General features: G+C 54.4%; 2 protein-coding genes across 2 annotated transcripts in view; both read right to left on the reverse strand.

Moving 5' to 3' along the window:
- Window positions 1–637: 637 nt before the first annotated feature.
- Window positions 638–5607, reverse strand: AQP8 (aquaporin 8). Its single transcript, XM_019649809.1, has 6 exons — window positions 5596–5607; window positions 5214–5467; window positions 4224–4350; window positions 3154–3368; window positions 1686–1820; window positions 638–854 (listed from the first exon to the last, which is right to left on the reverse strand). Exons 1-6 carry the CDS (start codon window positions 5605–5607, stop codon window positions 806–808), a joined length of 792 nt encoding a protein of 263 aa, XP_019505354.1. The 3' UTR covers window positions 638–805.
- A 2116-nt stretch (window positions 5608–7723) lies between these two features.
- LCMT1 (leucine carboxyl methyltransferase 1) overlaps window positions 7724–20106 on the reverse strand; it is a 31106-nt gene continuing 18723 nt past the window's right edge. Inside the window, exons 6-11 of the mRNA XM_019649843.1 lie at window positions 19710–19812; window positions 16855–16975; window positions 13769–13870; window positions 12854–12945; window positions 9477–9574; window positions 7724–7922 (exon numbers count right to left, since the gene is read on the reverse strand). Coding sequence (XP_019505388.1) covers window positions 7879–7922; window positions 9477–9574; window positions 12854–12945; window positions 13769–13870; window positions 16855–16975; window positions 19710–19812 — 560 coding nt within the window. The 3' untranslated portion in view covers window positions 7724–7878. The remainder of the gene's footprint in view (window positions 7923–9476; window positions 9575–12853; window positions 12946–13768; window positions 13871–16854; window positions 16976–19709; window positions 19813–20106) is intronic.

Genomic DNA, 20106 nt, shown 5'->3' on the forward strand with positions numbered 1-20106 from the left:
CGGGAAATTCTTGCAGCTCTGGCCCACCGCACACCCACCCTCGTCCCTAGCTGGAATGCACTGAGTGGCTGGTCTGTGTCCTGGAAAGTCCACTCAGCCAGACCCTGGGCCCTGAGGGCTGTGATCTGGAATTGGTTTTGACCAGTGTCCAGAGTGGATTCTAGAATGGCCTGAGCTCCAGACAGCTTCAGCGGGTCTGGCTGAGTAGGAGGGTGGCCTGTGCCCCAAGTGCGAGGTTGGCGCTGGACCCTAAGCCGACTCAAGCCTTAACCAGACTGGACAGCCGAGGCCCAGCCCGGCCTTTTGCTTCCTCCCGAGATGGAAGGCGCGTCAGTGGACATGAGGGAGGGAGTACTGGGCTGTTTATTGCAAAGCTGGGTTGGCAGCTGAGGAAGCAAGGCAATGGCTGACCACAGACGGCTCTCCGGCAACAGTGGTCGGGAGAGGAGAAAGGCCAGGAGGTGAGCTGGTGGCTGCACAGCCACCTCTCCTGACTGCTCTCCCACTCCTGCGACCTCTCCGCTCTCAGGAAACGTGTCTGACGTGCTGCTGATCCCTCCCTCTGGGCAGTGCTGTCCTCACGTCCCCCAGGCAGGGGCTCTGATGAGCAAGGAGGGGTTCCCAGGACCCACAGCACCCTCAGGACTCAGCAGCGTCTGTCCGTCTGCGCGGCCGGGCCCAGGTAAGTCAGGGCAGCAGGTGGGCCGCTGCTCTGGGCCTCTGCCCCACGGGAAACGCAGCTGCCCTGCCGCCATCCAGGCCGGGCCCGCTGAGGGCACCGGGCAGCGGAAGTCCACCCTCGGCATCACTGTTCCTTCAGGATGAGGCGCGTCTTCCCATCTCCAATGAATAACCTGCAAAAAGGCGGCACAGTGAGGTCTCCGAGCCCCTGGGGGAGACACCAGCCCTCACCCACATCTCCAGAAGTTTCCAGCCTGAATCTGGAGACCCCCTGGGGAGAGGCAGAGACACGTTTCCTGAAGATGCTCATCTGTACCGTTCTGAGGACAGCAGACAGGATGACCAGTGAGGACGCTGCTCACTGAGCCGCAGGCCAAGGCAGGACCGCAGGGCAGTGAGGCAGGTAGAGGCCGGCCTGGGTGGCCCTGTCCTGTCCCGTCCCAGACAGCAGCAGGCAGGACCCTGACCCCTGCACGGCCCGGAGCAGAGAACAGGATCCTGAGGGCTCACAGGAGGTGGCCCGAGGACAGGCCGTCAGGCAGACGTCACCCTCTTGCTAACGCCAACCTGTCACCCACTGCGCAGCTCGGGAGCGCTGTCCCGTCACATTCTACGTGAACGGCCGGTGTCCCTAACACACATGCTCCTGGGGGCAGCGTTTGTGTGGTTCCCTGTGTGGGTGGGGCCCCCGGAGTTGCACACACCCCGTAGGGAGCTGCTCCCGCTCCTGGGGAGCCCACCAGAGGACAGAGCCACGAAAGGCTGAGTCCTGAGACACTGATGAGCACCTGCCGGGAGCCAATGCCGCCTGTGACCATGTTACGGGGCCAGTGAACCCCTCGGGGAGTGAGCTGCGTCCCCAGGGCCCTCATCTTCGCCCCTGAATAAGCTTCCTCTTCTCATCCACAAACCAGGTGAGGCCAAGTCCTCTAGCCGGACACTCTGGGAACTCACCAGGTGTCACTGCAGGGTGGGGGGGTGGCAGTAGCCTGTGTCACCCATACCTGACGAGCGCGCCAACGAGCAGGCTGGCCAGGAGTGGGCCGAGCCAGTAGATCCAGTGGAAGGTCCAGTGGCCGGTCATCACGGCGGGTCCGAAGGCCCGGGACGGGTTCATACAGGCTCCAGACACGGCTCCCCTGCAAATGCCAGCCACACGGGTCACCAGGCCACAGCCAGGCCCAGCTCGCCCCAAGGGCATTTCCCCGTGTCACCCAGAGCTCCCCAAGCTATGTATCACGGGGTCTGGGGGCTCCAGAGAAGGCACAGGGAAAGTGGCTGTTAGCACCAGGAAGTGACAGGCTGACCCTGTCCCCCCTCCCACACCCCCTTCTAGAAGGATGTGCAGAAAGGACTGCCTGTGCTGGGATGGCAGGACGAGGACATGCACCCAGGTTCTCTCCAAAGGGGAGAACGCGAGTCAGGCAGTGGTCAGTCAAGTGACCTTTGGAGTCAAGCGGACCTAGAGTCAGAACCCAGCCCAGCGCCTTCTGTTGTGTGACCTTGTGTGACCTCTCTGCGTCTCCGGGTTGTGATCAGGCATCGAGGAGGAAATACACGGGCGGCCCGTGTCACGCATGTGGCTCCTGCCGTGTTTAGTTGACCCGGCACCTCCTACAGAGACGGGGGCCCAGGTGCGCCCCTCCAGTCCTGCTGCCTGCGCCCCTCCCCATTCACTCACGTGGGGTCCTGCACACCTCGCCCCGCCCCGCCCCGCCCCACGTCCAGGGGCCGAAGCCAATGGGCTTGCAAGTGAGCCAATAGCCACTAGGGGGCGGCAAAGCTCTGCCATGCTCTCCGCCCACTGCCCCGGCCTCGGACTCCACCTGCCGCAGGGTGACTGGGCTGGAGGGCAGAGCCGGGGAGGAGACGGGCAGCAGGGAGGCCCCGCGCAGCAGGGAGGCCCCGCACCCTCTCTAGCAGGACAGTTGGGCTCTTATCCCAGAACTGTCACTTGATTTGGGGCTGCCCAATGACCTTCAGTACGTCATGTGTGTGCTCGGAGCCTCAGTGTCCTCACAGGTAAAATGAGGCAGTAACCCTGACCTAGCCTCACCTCCCAAACCCCCTCCGAGTCTCCGCAGAGGCAGGCTCTGTCAGTCCAAGGCCCACCCCTGGCCACCCACCGGCGGGCCGAGCACAGCCTGAGAAAGGCTTTCTCGATATCACGAAAACTGGATGACTTCACATAAAATCCCAGTTTCCTGACTCCCTGGAAGGAACTCAGAAGGTGGCTGCTCCCAGGCCCACCTGGCAGTCACTTCCCAGAGGTGACCAGTGGCGCCTCTGTACACACCACAGTCCCCACATTCCCCGCTGTCTGCCCAGGGCCAGTCCTCGTCCCCCACTGGCATCACCCTGCTGGCCCCTATTGGCAGCTGAGTCCGTGCCCCTCAGAACTCTGCTGGCCTGACCTCCTTCAGAGCCGAGCTCTGCCCAGGGCCGGGCACCCACTGCTGAGGGCACACTCACCCTGCCAGGATGTCCACGGTGACGGTCAAGCCGATGGAGAACGGAGCCAGAGGGCTCTGCGTCTTCTTGTTGACGGTGCCCATGCAGACAGCCAGCACCAGCAGTGTGGTCAGGACGACCTCTGCCACCACCGCCCCGGCCACCTGCCCCGGCTCCTGGACAGTCACGAAGGCCGCCCCCGACGCATTCCAGAACCTTTCCTGGGGACTCACAGCCTGCAGAGACGCGGGGACCGGGAGGCGGCGGGAGCTGAGGGGCATGGCCTGAACACGGGCGTCCCCACCTGTGTGGTGTCCCATCAGGCACCTCCGGGGCCGCGTCCCGGCTCCGCCAGTTTTTACCATTTGCTCCATGTGAGCTACTGGACTTCCCCGAGCCTTGTTTTTCTCCCCTGTGAAGTGGGGTAACCCAGCAGGGACACAGAGGTTGTGGGCCTAGAGCGTACATAACTCAGTGGCCCTCTTTGAGAAAAAGAATACAAGATTGCCTTATTTTTACAAACTCTGCAAACATATGTGACCAAGTGAATGCATTGTGAGCTCCTACAAGGTCCTTCAAAGGGGCAGAGGACCCTGAAGACTGAGCTCCATCAGCTTCGCAGGAAATCGGCCTCAGGGGTCATCGCAGGACACACAGAGGGGCCAGGTCAGGAGTCTCTCAGGTAGAATAATCCTATTCACCCTGCACCCCAGTCAGTCTTTAGTGAAATGTTGGTAGCATGAATGAATGAATGAATGAATGAATGAATGAATGAATGAATGAATCAGCGAAACAACACTCAAAGTAGCAAATCCACTCCAAAGCCGGAAATGGGCTCAGGGAGAAAAGCCTCTGGTCCTGAATTCTGCCAGGGAAGGGCCTTGTCCAGACATGGACAGAGCGAGGCGAGTTTGGAGTCAACCACAGGCCCTTTGGATGTCCCCTTCCCCAGCAGAGAGGGGCCCATCCAACCACACTGGAGAAAACAGAAGACTGGACAGTCCCTCTCCTGCACCCCCCCCCATCCCCTGCCCAGAGGCCCCATGAGAGCCAAAACCACCAGCCCAGCTCCTCGGGCGTCAGTCACCCACCTTGGCCAGGGCAGCCCCGACGAGCCCCCCGCAGAGCTGGCAGATGCAGTACGGAAGCAGCAGCATCGGGTGAAGGCCTCCGACCAGCACGGCCGCCAGGGACACGGCAGGGTTCAGGTGGCCACCACTGTCAGTCAGGAGGCCCAGGTTCAGGTCGCGCCCCAGGGCCAGCATCCCAGCCACCCTCCAGGCTGGCCTTGCAGTGCCAGGGTCGGTCAAGGGCCCGTCCAGGCAGGGACCGGGCACCGAGTTGCACCCACTCCACCAGGTGCTGGGCGGTGGGCAAGGGAAGTGAGGGAGAGGTGGCAGGGCGCAGCCGACCCTGCCCCGCCCATACCCCAGAGGAAGGCCACGGCGGGGACGTCTCCAACTCCTCACAGAACCCCTCAGAGTCCCTCCCAGCCCGTCAGAGACATACACTGGTCGGAGCGAGACCCCAGGCACCACACTGGTGGCCCGCGGGGGCGTCCTGGCCTGGCCTGGGAAGGAAGGAGGCTCTGATTGGTCAAACTACTCAACCAGTAAAAACCGTGCTTGTTTCCTTTTTTTATTATCATTAAGGCCTAACTGACATACAACACTGTATTCGTTTCAGACGTACAACACGCTGATTCGATATTTGTATATATTGGGAAGTGACCACAATTAGTTCACATCCATCAGTAGGCAAGTCAGGTGGCTGTTGGGTCCCATCGGGGGGTGGCCGGCTGGGACCGCATGACGTGCCTCACGTGGCGCCTGGCTCGCGTCAGCACTAAGGTGTCCACGTGAGCTTGTGGAAAGGTAGCTGACATGCACTCTGTGTTCCCACATCCAAGGTGGGAACGTTGGGGTTTGGAGACACGGAGCATGTAGGCTGCTGAGCTAGGATTTGAGCCCAGGCAGTCCGCCCCCAGCCCACACCCTGATCCACAGTACCCACAGAATCCTGAGCGCCCAGCCAGCTCCCCAAGTTAGCACCTGACAGGTTAGTGCACGCATTGGTCTCACCTGATATTCCCCAGCGAGGCGATGATGAGACCCAGGGCCAGCCCGTGGGCCAGCGCCGGCTGCAGCAGCCCGGTTTCCGGGCCATTCTCGATGACCGACAGGCAGCCGATGAAGATGAAGAGGGCAGAGCCCAGCAGTTCGACCAGGCAGGGCTGCACCAGCCGCTCGTACCAGAACCCCCGGCACCCGGACCCCATGCCCGGTTCCTCGGCTGTGCCACTGCCAAATTCAAGGTCACACATAGACACAGCTGCCTGCAGAAGGGGAAAGGGCGAGGGGTCAGGGAGAAGGGGAGAAGCCCTCTCATCCCCAGCCAGGGATTAATTCCCAGGAACCCCTGGGAGGGCCCGGCTGGAGGGGCAGAGGTCAGCAGTGGGCCCACCTCTCCAGACATCAGTGCTGAGGCCACACGCGACCAGGCTCTTGCTGAGTGGGCTGGGAACCCACACCTGCTCTCCGGGACACTCTTATCTCCGGGCCAGCTGCTGATTCCGCTACAGGCTCTGCCCTTTTAAAGAAAGCCCGGGTGGGAGGTGGCTCTGGGGCCAGAAGGGGAAACAATTTTTTTTTTAAACCTTAGCTGGGCAGGGCAGGGGTTGGACAAGGACCGCTGAGCTTTCTGCCAACCAGGGGAAAAGGCTCCGGCTTTTCCAGCAGGTGAGGGAGGGCCCAGCTGCCCAGCCTGCCGCGGTCACCATCAGGGTCCAAAGGGGACCCTGTGTAAGTGGACACGAGGAGGCCCCGCTGGCTTAGGGCCACACGTGGGAAGTAAACTTCTCTTCAGAGGTTTTCCCACTGAGTCCACGAACGTCTCCCTGGATGTGACGCCCAAACCCCCCCTCACTCACCTGGGTCAGGGCTGAGCGGGCAGATGGATGACTGCCCACTGACAGACACAGGCAGCAGAGGCCATCTGGGAGCCTCCTGGCAGCCAGCAGGACACAGCTGGGCTTTGGGGGATCAGACCTCACGTGTGCCCACTGCCTGTTTCCCCCTCCCATCCCCACAGGCTTGTTGTGTGGATTTTTTTTTTTTAAGATTTTATTGGGGAATTGGGGGAGGGAACAGCGCTGGGGAATTGGGGAAGGGGAACAGACAAGTTGCTGTCCTTTTGTTCTTCAGTCTAGTTGTGGAGGAAGTTGCTTCACTGGCCCAAACTGGCACCATCATTGCGCTCTTCCCGGGCGAGGCAGAGCGGTTGCCGGCTTCTGGGCAGCTGCTCACGGCGGCTGCTTGGCTGCTCACGCTTGCTGCTGGCTACACACGGTAGCCCATGGCAACCCACTGCAGCAGGGGCTGCAGCCTTTGCCATCACCGGCGCAGCCCAGCTCCAGGTTGAGCTGTTGTTCAGCATCTTAGCTGTAGAGGGCAGTGTCACTGGCCCACGTATGTGGGATCCGAACCCGGGCCCTCTGGCGTCCCAAGCCAGCTCTTAACCAACGTGCCATTCGGCCGGCCCCGGCGTCGGCAAACTTTTGAGATGGAACAGCCAATCCTGTCCCTCACAACAATTTAAAAATTATTCGAGAGCCATAAACAAATGAAATCACCATTTTGTGAATAATATCCTTTAAAATTTGTATAAGTGAAACTATGGTAGTTTTATTTTCAATTTTACTTCAGAGCCCCGTGTATGTCCCCAAAGAGCTGCATGTAGCTGGCAAGCCGCAATTTGCCGACCCGTTCTAGCTGATAAGCAAGCATGAAAAAAGCACAGGTCCCCAAATGGAGTCACTTGTGCCGAAGCCTATGACAGCAAACCTAGACTGAATACCCAACCTAAGGGCAGTTTCAACCTTCTCCAGGAATGCAACCTGTCCGTCAGTCTGGAGTTCTCTGGTCAGTACCACTGAGATAATTTGTCACAAACATAGAAGGTGCTTGATAAATATCTGTGGGATGAATAAAGGTGATGACAAATTTAGGCAAAGACCACAGAGGCAGCAAACGGCTTTTAAGGAGGGGCATGGGACGGTCATGTATATCTGAGGCAGCTACCTTGGCGGGCTCTGCCGCAGGCGTCCGTGTCCCTAAGAGGACCTTCACCCTGCCTCGCCACATCACACGCCCTCCTCCCACTGGCCGCCCCGCCTCCTCTTCTAAGGACCCCCATGGTTATGCTGGGCCCACCACACTCTCCTGGATAATCTCCCATCACAAGACCTTTCATCACACCTGCAAAGCCCGTTTTGCCACATAAGGTGAACTATCCACAGGTTCCAGGGACCAGACATTCTAGGGCCCGTCACTCAGCCTGTCACATTGACCGAGGGAAGCATTTCGCAGGCTGGTCTGGCGAGGGCAGACTGGAGCAGAGAGCTCCAGCACTGGTGGCCCAGGGTAGGTGCAAGGTCCAAGGTCATGTGCCGCCGAGCAGAGCACACGAGTGAGTCCCATAAAGGGTGTGAGGACACAAGCTGCATCCGACTCACAGGCGGGGTCACGGCCTCTGGTTTTGCTCAGGCTCAGGGGAAGCACAGCCCACCCAGGCAGCAAAGGACAGGCACACAGGCAATAGCAACTGAGGTTTATTTAAAGGACAAATCAACAGAGCAGGAAATGCTGTGACAGCCCTCGTGATGGGGGTGGGGGTGGTATGGACCGGCAGACGAGGCCCGGCCGGCGCTCAGGGAAGTCCAGGAAGACCAGGGTCTTCAGCGTCAGCTCAGCTTGAGCCTTGAACAGATGAGTACGTGATCTCCTTCAAGCCTGAGGGGAAGAAAGAAACACGCAGATGTTGTAAAGAGACCCCTGGCGTCGAGCGGAGAAAGCAGACGGGTGCAGAGTGCCACCTGCCGGGGCCCCCGGATCCCAGGCCCCGTCTGATCACGGCAGCTCTGGTGTCCTGCTTCCTGAGACGAGGCTTCGCAAGGGAGCCCGTGCTCAGGGGAGGCTGATCGCGGGGTGGTGAAGGGGCTGAGAGCGCTGCAGCAAATGCCAAGGGCGTCCTTCAGGAGCAGGATTCAGCAGGCAGAGACACGGCCCTTCAGCGCAGACGTACAGGGTTGATGGCCCTTCAGCACAGAAGTGGGTGCCAAAGAGCCCCGGCTCAGGACAAAGCTCAATACACTCACTCTGCAGAAACTAACACAGAATCACAGACAACCCACATTTCCAAAGTTGGGAACGCTAAGTGAGCTCGGACGGAGCTTCGTGGCAGAAGTTCACAGCAAGGGGGAAACGCTCATGTTATATTAACTTGAAAAGATCACGAATCAAAGCTATGCAAATACATACACTCTGCTGAAGACGGAACCAGAGCTAGAAAAAAGTTGGAGGGGTGGGCACGAGAGGTTCTGCGAGACGGGCTCTGGCGGTTTTTCTTTCTTCGCCATTTTTTTTAGAAACTACTAAAAATTATATTGTTTTTAAAATGGGGCGGGGGGGGGGAAACACTATAAAAACCCAGTAATATATGATTTTAAATCAGAAGCAAATTGGGAAGGATTCTGTGGGCTCCAGTGCACAGCTGAGTAAGTTATGAAATTGTGGACGAAGGCCCAGGGGAGTGAGGAGCAGCCCTGTGTCCACCCAGAGTCTCCACCGGGGACACACAGTCCTCGCCTGTCCCCTTCTGGTTTGGACAGCGGCCCGTCTAAGGCTGTGCCATTGACACGTCTACAGGAAGCTAGAGGATCAGCTACGGCATTCAAGACCAGAGCTGGGACTTAACAGGGTATCCGAAGGGCTGGGGAGACGCCCAAGGGCTGGGCCCCGGAGGGAGCAGGACCATCACGGGGCAGCTGAGGAGGAGGAGCTGGATTAAGACCAAGGTGACAGGGAGGAGGGACAATGACCTGGCGCTCTCCCCGCGGCCCTGCTGTGCCAGGCTGCGACACGGGTTCCGACTCTTAAGGGACAGGAGGGAGAGATCAGCCCACAGCCGCGTGGGTTCGTTAGACGGGCAACGGCCTGTGTGTTTCACAACGACCAGCCCTGCTGACAAGCTGGTTAAGGAGGCGAATGCCACTCCTTTTATGAAGACTGTTGTTTTAAACTCTCAAGGTCTCCTACCTCCACAGCGGACTGGTAAAGGGTGGCTGGTTGGTTGGTTCCGGTACACGGGACCTACCTGACCGGTTCTCCGGCCGGCACATGAGCTCCAAAACACACAGGATGTGAGGGCTACTCCTGGCCATGCTTACGGGCACACACGTACGGCCCTCTAGCTCCCTCCGGTCTGAATGGCCCAGTTACGCCTCACAGTCTTTGCAGGTGAAAAGGGGCCCAGTCTTAGGTAGAGACACAGGTGGAACGAGATACCTAGCTCGCCGCCTCCTCGGGTGGCCCAACAGAGGCAGTAATGCTGCATGAGCTGCTCCAGAAGCTCCATCTCGTCCAGGAATTCGAGCGACTCTATTCTGTGGGGAGAACAGAGCAACACAGATGGAAACCATTCGAAATGATACAGACGAAGTGAAAAGAGGCTATAAAATAGCACGTATTACCATACCACATGCTTCCAGTTTGATTCATTTTTATGGACAAGAAGAAAAAAATACAAGTCAACAGACAAACTAGAAAAAACATTTGCAATACATACAACAAATGGAAGATTTCCTTGCTATGTAAAGAGCTGTTGCAACTGAATAAGAAAAACTTCAAAAATTCATTTAAAAGATGGGTGGGGGTGGAGGGATGGATGACAAGGTGAGGGAGAATCAGAGGTTCAAACTTCCAGCTATAAAATAACTCACAGGGATGTAAAGTACAGCCCAGGGAATGCAGTGAATAATATCGCTAATAACCATGGGTGGTGACAGACGGGTCCTACACAGAGCATGGTGACCACATCGTAAGGTACATAAACGTTGAATCATTGTGTTGTACACCTGAAATAAATACATTACATGCCAACTATACTTCCATAAAAAATGAGCAAGACCAGTTCACTGGAATAGAAAAACAGGTTTTCAATCTCATTTTTGAGCAAGAAAGAGAAACTTAAATATAAGATGCCTTTCCAACCATCAGGTGGACAAGGACAGGCTAGCACATTCTTTGGAAAGGACTCAGGGCAGAGGCGCTTGCTGGCATCACCAGGATTACAGAACAGGACAGCCTCTCTGGAGGACACTGTCACCTCTCTGGGTTTACGTGTGCATCCTGTCACTCAGCAGTTCTGCGTAAGCATTTACCCTCATGTACAAAGATCCATGCTCGAGGACCGTCACAGCAGCATCACGACTGCTAGGCAGCAAAAACCAAAACCCTGCAGATGGGAACTGCTGGCTGACTACACAAAAGTGCAGCCGCACAGAAGGACATCTACAGCCATTTAAACGGCCAGGCAGGTCTGCCTGTGCGCAGTGGCACGGAACGGCCTCCAGGACACACTGGGGAATTTAGGGAGCAAGTGGGTTCGTCAGCAATGTGCACAGCTCACCACCACCTAACGGGAAAGTGGGGGTGCACATGCTCGTAGGTGCGGGGGTGACTCGGAAACATAGGAGACACGGCCCCGTGGTCATGTCATGAGAGAAGGTATAGACGGGAAGTGGGTGGGATGAGGGCTTGTTCTCACTCTATACTAATCATTCTTTTTTTTAATGACATGCTTGTTACGATTTTTTTATTTCAAAAGCGCATTTTAAATGTCAACTTTTAAATATACGCACACACACAAACATGCACAAACGTGTGAAATAGGTTTTTAAAATATTTGCTTTCAAAATATGCACACACCATAGGGGGAAATTTAGGCATTTCCAAAAAAGTATAAGAAAATAAGGGGGCAGCCGGGTGGCTCAGCTGGTTAGAGAGCGTGCTCTTAACAACAAGGTTGCCAGTTCGAATCCCACAAGGGATGGTGGGCTGAGCCCCCTCCCCTTTCCCCCGCAACTAGATTGAAAATGGCGACTGGACTTGGAGCTGAGCTGCGTCCTCCACAACTAAGATTGAAGGACAACAACTTGACTTGGAACTGATGGGCCCTGGAAAAAACACAGTTACCCAATAAAGTTTAAAAAAGAAGAGAAAAAATTATCTATCTTCCCACTCTTCACAGCAGCATTTGCTAATATTCTGGTATTACCATTCATCCAGGCTGTGTGCACGTGTGTGTACATGTGTGCACTGTGCACGCTTGTGCATGCTTCTGTATCTGTGTATTCAGGCCTAAGGGTCACATCTGAAATGAGAATGTCTAGCTATAAAGTACTCTGGTTGCTTCCTAACTAATCAGAAAACGTCCAAGACAGGTTTCCTAAAACCAAGTTCTAGAAGAAAGCAGCACCATAACAGGTGGTCAGTACAAGGTCAGCTGCCAGGAGGCACTAGGTGGTGACGCTGTTCATGAGAATGGGGACTCCAAAGGCGGGCCTACGCGTGGCCTGTCTTGATCACGCGTGGCACACAGTAGCACTCAGCGTCTCTTAAACCAACAGCCTGCCTGAGGCCTCTTCTTACGCATCCGGCAAGAGTCCCTGGGAAATGTGGGCACAGCCCTCGGCACTCATAGAGCCGGGGGGACCGCTCAGCTTGGGGGGGCAGGCCAGAGCCGCCCACCTCTGCTGGGGACACAGGTTACTGTCTATGGCAACGCGAGACAAATGACCACTCAGACGGTAACCCTCCCCAGGTACCTAGGGATTCTCTATAACAGAGGCCAGTCTAGGGCTATGAAAATCGTCTGGGCACACAGCCAGTGACAAGCAGCCCGTGGGAAAGGAAAGCTCTAGAGGAATCCTGATCACGTAGAGACGGTACAGACCCTCACGGCTCAGAGGTACAGGCTTGAAAAAGGCGATATTTGTAAAACGTGGTAAGTTCTGTGGAGAAGCAAGACCAAAGGTTCCTCTCATCATCTCACAAGAGACCAAACTCTAGGTCCTCATACCTGTCGGTCCCCAAAGACACGAGGAAGCACAAGGCAGGAAGTACAGAACCATTATTTTAAGAAGACCCCACTGGCACCAGTGCCGTGCAGAGGTGTATGTGGCACTGCACCCGCCAGGGTTTTCTGTCAGAGGGGAAGGAAAACAGGGCACAGGACACGACAACCAACCCCCACACAAATCCACGTGTGACAGGAATGCCATGCACCCTCAGACAGGCCATGTGACCGCTCAATGTTTTGATGTGTAAAGATAAATTCAACCTGTTGTTCGGGTCTTTGAAAAGGAGGGTGGCCTGCAGGTTAATGCGATATGACTCTGCTGACTCCAACAACAGAAATCTGTACAGCAACACGCCTCTGTGTGCGCGCCCACTGAGCTCTCCGGGCTGCGGCGCAGAGCACACCTAGCACACACCTCATGCACTTCGCATGGCCTGGGAAGCGTTCTAGAACTGAGTGTGTATTTCTTCACAATGAGAGGAAGTCCATTGAAAAATCTGCCAGTCGACTCTCCCCTCTTAGCGGCCCCCAGACAACCTCTGTCGTCCTCCCACCCAGGGCTCGTGCCAAAGGTCCACCTGCGAGGCTGCTCTGGGAACTGCCCAGGTGTAACTGCTTATTCTGACTACATCACCCGTGTTGGCACAAACCCCGCCTGGGCTGCGAGCTGCCGAGCTGTTCTCAGGCTCCCAGCAAGGGCCCACCCCATGCGACCACACGTTTCACAGCGAGTCCAGCAGGCTTTGCTGGCTTCGGTGTGAAGGATGCGGACAGCGGGGCCGCGACCCCCTGCGCGCCGTACCTGCTGACTTCGGCCCGCGGTAACCGGCTGTACAGCTCCATCATGTCCACGGCCGATGCAGTCTCCCACCCGTTCGACAGGAGCCGTTCCTTCTAAAACGTGCAGGGGAGAGAAACGGAGGACTTTGTCAACCGGACGCCCTCTGAGCACAGGGGTCTCTGACGTGGCCCCTCTCACCAGCCCACTGGCCCTCACATCCTTCTTCTCTCTTTCTAGTGTTTTACACCTAACATGCACTGCTACCTACCTGAACGGGGCAGGGGTGGGAGGTGTCGCTCCAGCCAAAAATGACATTTTAAAAAAGAGGTGGGACCATGGTAGGTTCCAAGAGATTTAGGGACATATCAGCCAAAGTGTGGACCATGTTTGCATCCTGATTCAAATACACCAACTATGAGCACGGTTTTGCATAAATGGGGGAGACTGAACGTGAACTGGGTGTCAGATGCTACAAGTTACTGCCGACGTCACGTGGAGCCATGATCGCAGCCTTGCCCCTGTCCTGGGGGACAAGGTCCTCCTGGTAGAAGTTTCACACTGAAGCATTTATGGAAAAAAGGGCATCCTGTCATTTGCCTTAAAACATTCCAACAACAGGACTAACAAAAGCCTTGGGGGGGGGGACAAATCAGCATTTATGAAACATTAATTATTGAAGCTGCACGACGGGGCATGGGGCTCATGTCACTGTCCCCTCTACTTTTCTGTTGTGTGAAAACTGCAGACTAAGAAGCTAAAGTAACAGGGTGGGGGAAACACGTGTTTTCCACGGGAAAGTGGCCTGGGTCCCCAGCATGGTGGCTCAGGGGCCCGTGTGCTGGTTCTCGAGAGGGTGCCACATTCTCCGATGTGCGAGGGCTGGGGCCTCCCACGGCTGGCTGAGGGCGGGACAGGGCGACCCTGTTGCTATCTAACCTGCGATTCCAAGGACTGGCAGGGCTCCACGCCTGCCAGGTCGCACTGCCGTCTGCGCAGGTTTTCTATCATGATGTGCCCAAAACGGTCGCCCATGTTCACCTGCAGGGACAGGAGGCCGGGCGTCAGCATGTGGGCTTCCTCTCGGTACGTCCAGGACACAACGCCCCACAGTAACCAGGGCCGGCCACACTGTCACCCAGGGCAGGCAGCGGGAAGGCGGCCGCTGTCAACACGGCCTGTGGCCCACAACCCACTGCCACCAACCCCTCCCACAGGTGTGCCTGCACGCACGTGCAAAGGTGCAAGGCTGTTCACTGCAGCTCTCAGCACAATAGAAGAACCTGGAACAAACTCAAATACCCATCATTTGGAGTTAAATACATTCTGGCAGGTTTCGTGTAATGAAATAGTATAAAGCGGTGAAAACAGGAAAGGAAGACATATAGATGTAAACATAAATATAGATATGGAATGCGCTCCAGGATCTAAGAACTCTTGAAAAACAAGGCACAGAGGAATGCGCACAGTATTCTCCCATCTGCCTTTATGAAAAATAAAATCTCTCTTATGTTCATATGCGCACAGAAAAATTCTGGAATCTGGCAGCAGCACTGCTTCCAGGGCAGAGGCCTGAGGTCTGGGCTACGAGAGACTAACTTTTACTTGTCTAAACTTTTGTACTGTTTGAGTTTTTTAAATTCTGCATGTGGTATTACTTTCGAATAAAAAATAGTTTCAAAGGCCATAATCCACACGCCACAAAACAACCTCACGTGCACTACCGTAGCATATACAATACAGAGGGGGCCAAAAAAAATGTATACACATTTCAAGAAAGGAAAAAACTGTATTAATTGTAATACTACACTCAACATATACCAATAACAAAAGGTGAATACAAGTCACGCTTGACGTCTGCAATTACAAGAGGTGCTCAAAGTGGTTCCCATCAGCGTCCAGACACTTCTGATTACAGCAAACTAGTGCTTGAGCATAGATAACATCTCCTAAAACGTGTATACATTTTTTTGGGACCCACCCCCATATATATATTATTACTTTGTCATACTATAGCATCTACAATATACACACTATTACTTTGTCATATGCACAGTAATAAAAACTCAGCACTAATAACAGAAAATGATTCCCAGAGTTCACACGATGACAAGGGCCAGTGTCATCCTCTGCTGGGTATGTAAGGCCTTGGTGGCACTAGTGGTCACAGTGCACACTTTTCATTCAGGGAACAGGGTTTTGTGAGCACACACGCTGTCATTTCACTGCCTCGCTGGAGTCCTGGCCTGACGTGTAACAGCTATGAGGCTGTGGGCAAGCTGCCTGCCTTGTGCTCCAGTCCCCTTTCCGGAAAGCCACGACAATACGAGGACTACCTTGTGGGACATTATGACGATAAAGTTAATGTATGTGGGTCTCATACCGCCCACACAGTCAGTAGAGTCTAAGAATTTGCTGTCACTGTCATCGTTACGAAAGCCACCACCGTCCGTGTAGTTGTCACTGTCGACTACTGAGTAGGAAGTGACGTAAGGCACCGAGCACTCACACACAAGGATGCCGACGGGCCTGGGCCGCTTGGAAAATTACGGAATTAAGGTACGTGTTTGTTATTCACAAAGCGCGGGTGGCGGATGGTGTGAGCAGCTCGGGGCCAGCTGTGCACGCTGCCAGGCCTGCTCCAGGGTGACAGGGTCCCCAGTCAAAATTCACTCAGCCCGCCATCTCCATCTGGTGCTGGACAAAGGCTTGAATGGAAAGATGCTTAAATGAAGCCAGGGGGACAGAGCAGTACACACTAGGCGTGTGTGGAAACGGGGAAAGCAGAATTCATTTTCCCCAGGCGTGGTATCCTGAGAACCAAGACAGGTCCCTAGGCCCTACTCACATCAGAGCGAGAAGGCCAAGGAGGCCAGCTGCCCTCACATCCACTCACCAGGAACGGAGACCGAGCCTGAGGACCGGCCCCAAGTAAAGAGGGAGGGAAGGAAACCAACCAGCCCCGAGCCACTGGGAGGGTGGGGACGAGGCCAGGAGACCTAAATAAGTACGTGACCTTGGGCAAGGCCCTGGACTGCTCTCATCTGTAATAAAACTTAAAAATAAAATGACAGAAAACAAAATCAGTAAAACTAAAGTAAGGTAAACAATAAAAAGAGCCACCATGTATTCATGCTTAGCCGGTGCCCACAGCGAATTCCCGTGACAACCAAGAGCTGGCATTCTTCTCCCTTTATAAACAAAGAACGGGGCCCCGGGAGCTCCCAACAGCAGCTGCCACGTGCTCACACACAGGGCAGGGCTGTGAATGCTGGTGCACAGTAACCCAGTCACTCCTCACAGCGACCCCAGCAAGTCGGGACTTTCGTTTTACAGATCAGGACACAGGCCCAGAGAGGTTGTGTGACTTGTCCAGGTCACACAGCTGGGAAGTCTACTTCCAGAGCATGGACTCCCAACCCCCGAGCAATTCTGTCTCAGGTCACCCAGCCAGTGATAAGAACAAGCGCCAGGATTCAAACCCAGCGGGATGGTTACGAAGCTCTGAAACCACCCTTTCTACACGAGATCAGGCGAGGCAAACGGCGGCCAGTGGACCAAACTTGGTGGTTTTCCAAATCAGGGAATTCTATATTAACATCTTGCATTTCTAACTTCTCCTGAAAAGCTGCGACTTCCAGCAACTCCAGGCTCAGGGCCCACACGGTGACAACTGGCTGGGACGGACGTGGACGCTCCCGTGAGATGGGACATCAGTGCTCCCTTGCCACTTGACATGGCTCACGTGGCCACCTCCCTCCATTTGCATCACCTGAGCCTGCTGCCCCCGCTGACCACAGCCCAGGCTCCTCCATCACGGGCTAGGACTCGACAGAAAACATGACGAGAAAGTAAGAACTCAAAAACTCTTGGAAGTTCCAAACGCTCTGGCTGAAAGCTTGCAGGAAGTCAAGAAGTCAGGTGTTGTGGGACCACTGGCATCGATTAAGAAAGGACACGTGTGCGTGGCCGGAGGGAAAGCTGCTGCCGGGGACCAGCAGAGCACACAGCCCATGCCCCCGTACCTGTTCGTAGTTTATGAACATGGCCGTCCCGAAGCTGCTGGCCGTCCACTTGATCAGGTTTGCAGACTGCTCGGGGCTCATGTAGACCAGCACACACTCGGTTATCAGCAGGGTTGGCAGCCTGGAGGGGAGGAAAAGCGGCACCTGAGCTCCCAGCAACCTGGGCTCCAGGTGAGCACGTGCGGTGCTGGGTGGGCACGTCAGGCCCAGAACAGGAGCACCGCACAAGCACAATGTCATCAGCACGGGACGCGAGGGTGACAGTATCGCCACCCAGGTCTGATTCTGCACTAAGGTGAGCCCTGAGCCGTGAGCAGCGGTTTGTCTGCTGGTGAAGTGGGTTAAATGGCTACAAATTCTCCCCCACCCCACAGGCAGCACGAAACGGCAGGCTCTGCCACTTGAGAGGTGGGTTCAGGTCCCTCCCCTGGAAGCCAGGTCGGCCACGAGCTCACTGTGGCCCAGGGGACAGTGGCAGGCACAATGCAATAGTTTCACCATCACTCGCACATGCGCTGGGTCTCCTGCTGGAGGAGGGGATGAAGAAGGCTGCCTACACGCGCGCACGCGCGCGCGCGCGCACACACACACACACACACACACACGACTGAACCTCAGGGGACATCAGCTAAGCCTGCCACCAGCAGAAAAACCGCCCGGCTAAGCCCCGCCCAAACTACCAACTTAGACTCCCGAGCAAGTGAACTGTGAGTTGTTTTAAACGACTGAGTCTGGAAGGATTTGTTACAGTTACGAGCTGGTTGATACAGTATGAAAATGCTGGTATTTATTCATGTAACAGAATCTAATTCTTCTTATATAAGCTTTTACCATCGAGAACTAAAAACATGAACAGTCTTCAGAAATTACATTATTAATTAGTATGCATTCTGACTTACCAGACTCAAAGGACTGAACACATTATGAAGCCGGAAAAGCAACAAACTCCTACGGAAACATCTAAAGCCCTTAATTTTTGAAAGAGGCTCACAGGTTCCAAAACAAAACAAAATAAACTGCCCCTATCAACTAACTAACAAGCAGGATCCGAGCAGAACCCAGGGTGAGAGTCCCCGGTGCCAAGAGAGCCCCAGGCCTATTGGTTTCGGCTTTCACCATCCACTACTGAGCGTCCCTCACTAACGTGCCCAGAAAACCAGTGCTGACCTTGAACGTGAAGACGTCCCTCCTGCTGTAAGAACACACTATCCCCTGCAATCTGTGAGCCGCACAAAGGGCCCCCCAAAGAAAAGAAGATACTCTTCACAGGGTACTGAAGAGTGCTCTCTGACCACTCGGTGAGACAAGGCCTCAGAAAATGCAGCTGGGGTGACAGCACTGGGCCCGTTACAGTGTTCCTAACATTTGGGCGGGTGGGTGTGGACATCCTGTCAGCGGCCTGGCTGGTGACTCCAGGCTAAACAAGTAAACAAGAGGTGCATAAGCGAAAGGTGTGAGAAAAGTCAAGCTCTTCTCGCTACGCTTCCCTGCCCTCCATCCCCCAAAGCTCACCTGTGTGCACCTGTCTGTACCTTCTTTCCTCCCCTCAGAAGAACGGGGGCCGTTCCCGTCCCTTGAAGGACTGTTAGGCTCCGTCCATGCTCTACACCCTCCCTCCCTCTCTAGCAAGGGTCCCCCAAGCTGCCACTTTCTTGAATCATTCGCCACTGATTCTCTGCCTTCAACGTTATTTAAAATAAAAGCCCGACTGTACGCTGCCCTCAAACCTCTCCCTTGAATTACTCACCTCAAACATTCTTCAAGTGTCATCTTCACCCCCAGGAGGCCGTGTAGACATCTCTCCCTCTCACTAGCTCTCTAACTCCAGTCTAACAATGGGCAATGTCACTGTGCTAACCCACCCTTCTCTGCCCTCCTGTGCCCCCAGAGGCCCCTCCCTCGAGAATCTGGTGTGACCGCTTCTGGTCCATTTTAACAATTCTTGTGATGTACATAAAGGATCATGAACATACACTTCTGGGGGGGTGGGGGGGTGGTTTTATATATCTGCTATCACACCGCTATTATTCTGCCACCTGACTGTATTGTTTACGCAGCATGAAATCCGAAGCCTTCTCCACGCTGATCTAGGTCAGGCCGTGCATGTCACACACGACTCAGCCACTCTCCTCCGATGCACATTTAGGTTGTTTCATATTTCTGGCTACTGAAAACGGCGGTTGCCGTGAATGCCCTCCTGTGCAAATGTGCAGGGGACACGCCTGGGGCTGGAGCTGCCCTGCCTGGGCTCACACATAGTTACTTCCAGATTGCTCCTCACAGTGGTCATACCAAGTTCACGTCCACCAGTGCTGCAGAACCGTCCCTTTTCCCATGGGCCCTTGTCAGCACGTGACAATGTCAGACTTTTACATTTTTTATGCCCACTTGATGGGAGTAAAATGGAGCTTGATCTGATTCCTACTGAGGGTCCGTACCCTTTCCATGCGATATTCAGTTCCTTCTTTGAGTTGCCTGATCATCTGTTCTGTGCCCGTTTTTCTGTGGGACTCGTTTTTGTTTTTTTTACAGTAGCTGTTCTTTATATATTCTGGATGCTAGCCCTTTCTTTGTACATTACGATTGTATGTTTCTACACATACAATTCTCTTCTTTCCAACTGTTTATAGTACGCAGCAATATTTTTACAAAAGCAATACAGGTGATCTGGGTGTAAAAGCAGACTTGAGAAATAGTGCTTCTAAAAAATTTCAGAAAATGACTACGTAGCAATGAAATAATAAAAATATTACAGAACAAAAAGTGGGATGTAGGATCACGCTGCTCTTGCAGCCGGCTTTATCTCGTGTTAGCACGAAACCACAAATGTGTAAGAGGTTAAAAAACAATCTCACTGTGTATTCATGTTACATTTCTTTAGTTTCTCTTCCAGTTCAGGTATGTCGCGGAGATCGGCTCCAACAATGGCATATCTCTTTGAATCCAACATGTGTCCATCTGCAAATAAAAGCAGACATTATCTCAACAGAAATTAATCAGCAAGAGATTATGACTTCAGTGGATATGGTTTCTTCAAAATGAAACTCATTTTTTCTCCATTATAAAAATACACGCCCATCATTTTTAAAAACCAGATAAAAGGTGGGTGAAAATTCACTAAAATTATGCCTTCCAGAGACATGAGTGTTTTGGTGTGTAACATTCAGACTTTTTTCTTACGTGCTTAAACTCATATGCACAACACAAACACAGCCCCCCCCGCTTTCTCTCCCTCTCTCTCTCTCTCTCTCT

Source organism: Hipposideros armiger, unplaced genomic scaffold, assembly GCF_001890085.2.
Source record: "Hipposideros armiger isolate ML-2016 unplaced genomic scaffold, ASM189008v1 scaffold_135, whole genome shotgun sequence".
NCBI classification, from domain to species: Eukaryota; Metazoa; Chordata; class Mammalia; order Chiroptera; family Hipposideridae; genus Hipposideros; species Hipposideros armiger.

Coding starts and splice junctions, on each gene's coding strand:
- AQP8 (XM_019649809.1), bottom strand. Junction 4,351..5,213: donor GCCTCGCTGGGGAATATCAG/GTGAGACCAATG, acceptor CCTGACTGACAG/TGGTGGCCACCTGAACCCTG. Junction 855..1,685: donor CTCGTTGGCGCGCTCGTCAG/GTATGGGTGACA, acceptor GCCTTTTTGCAG/GTTATTCATTGGAGATGGGA.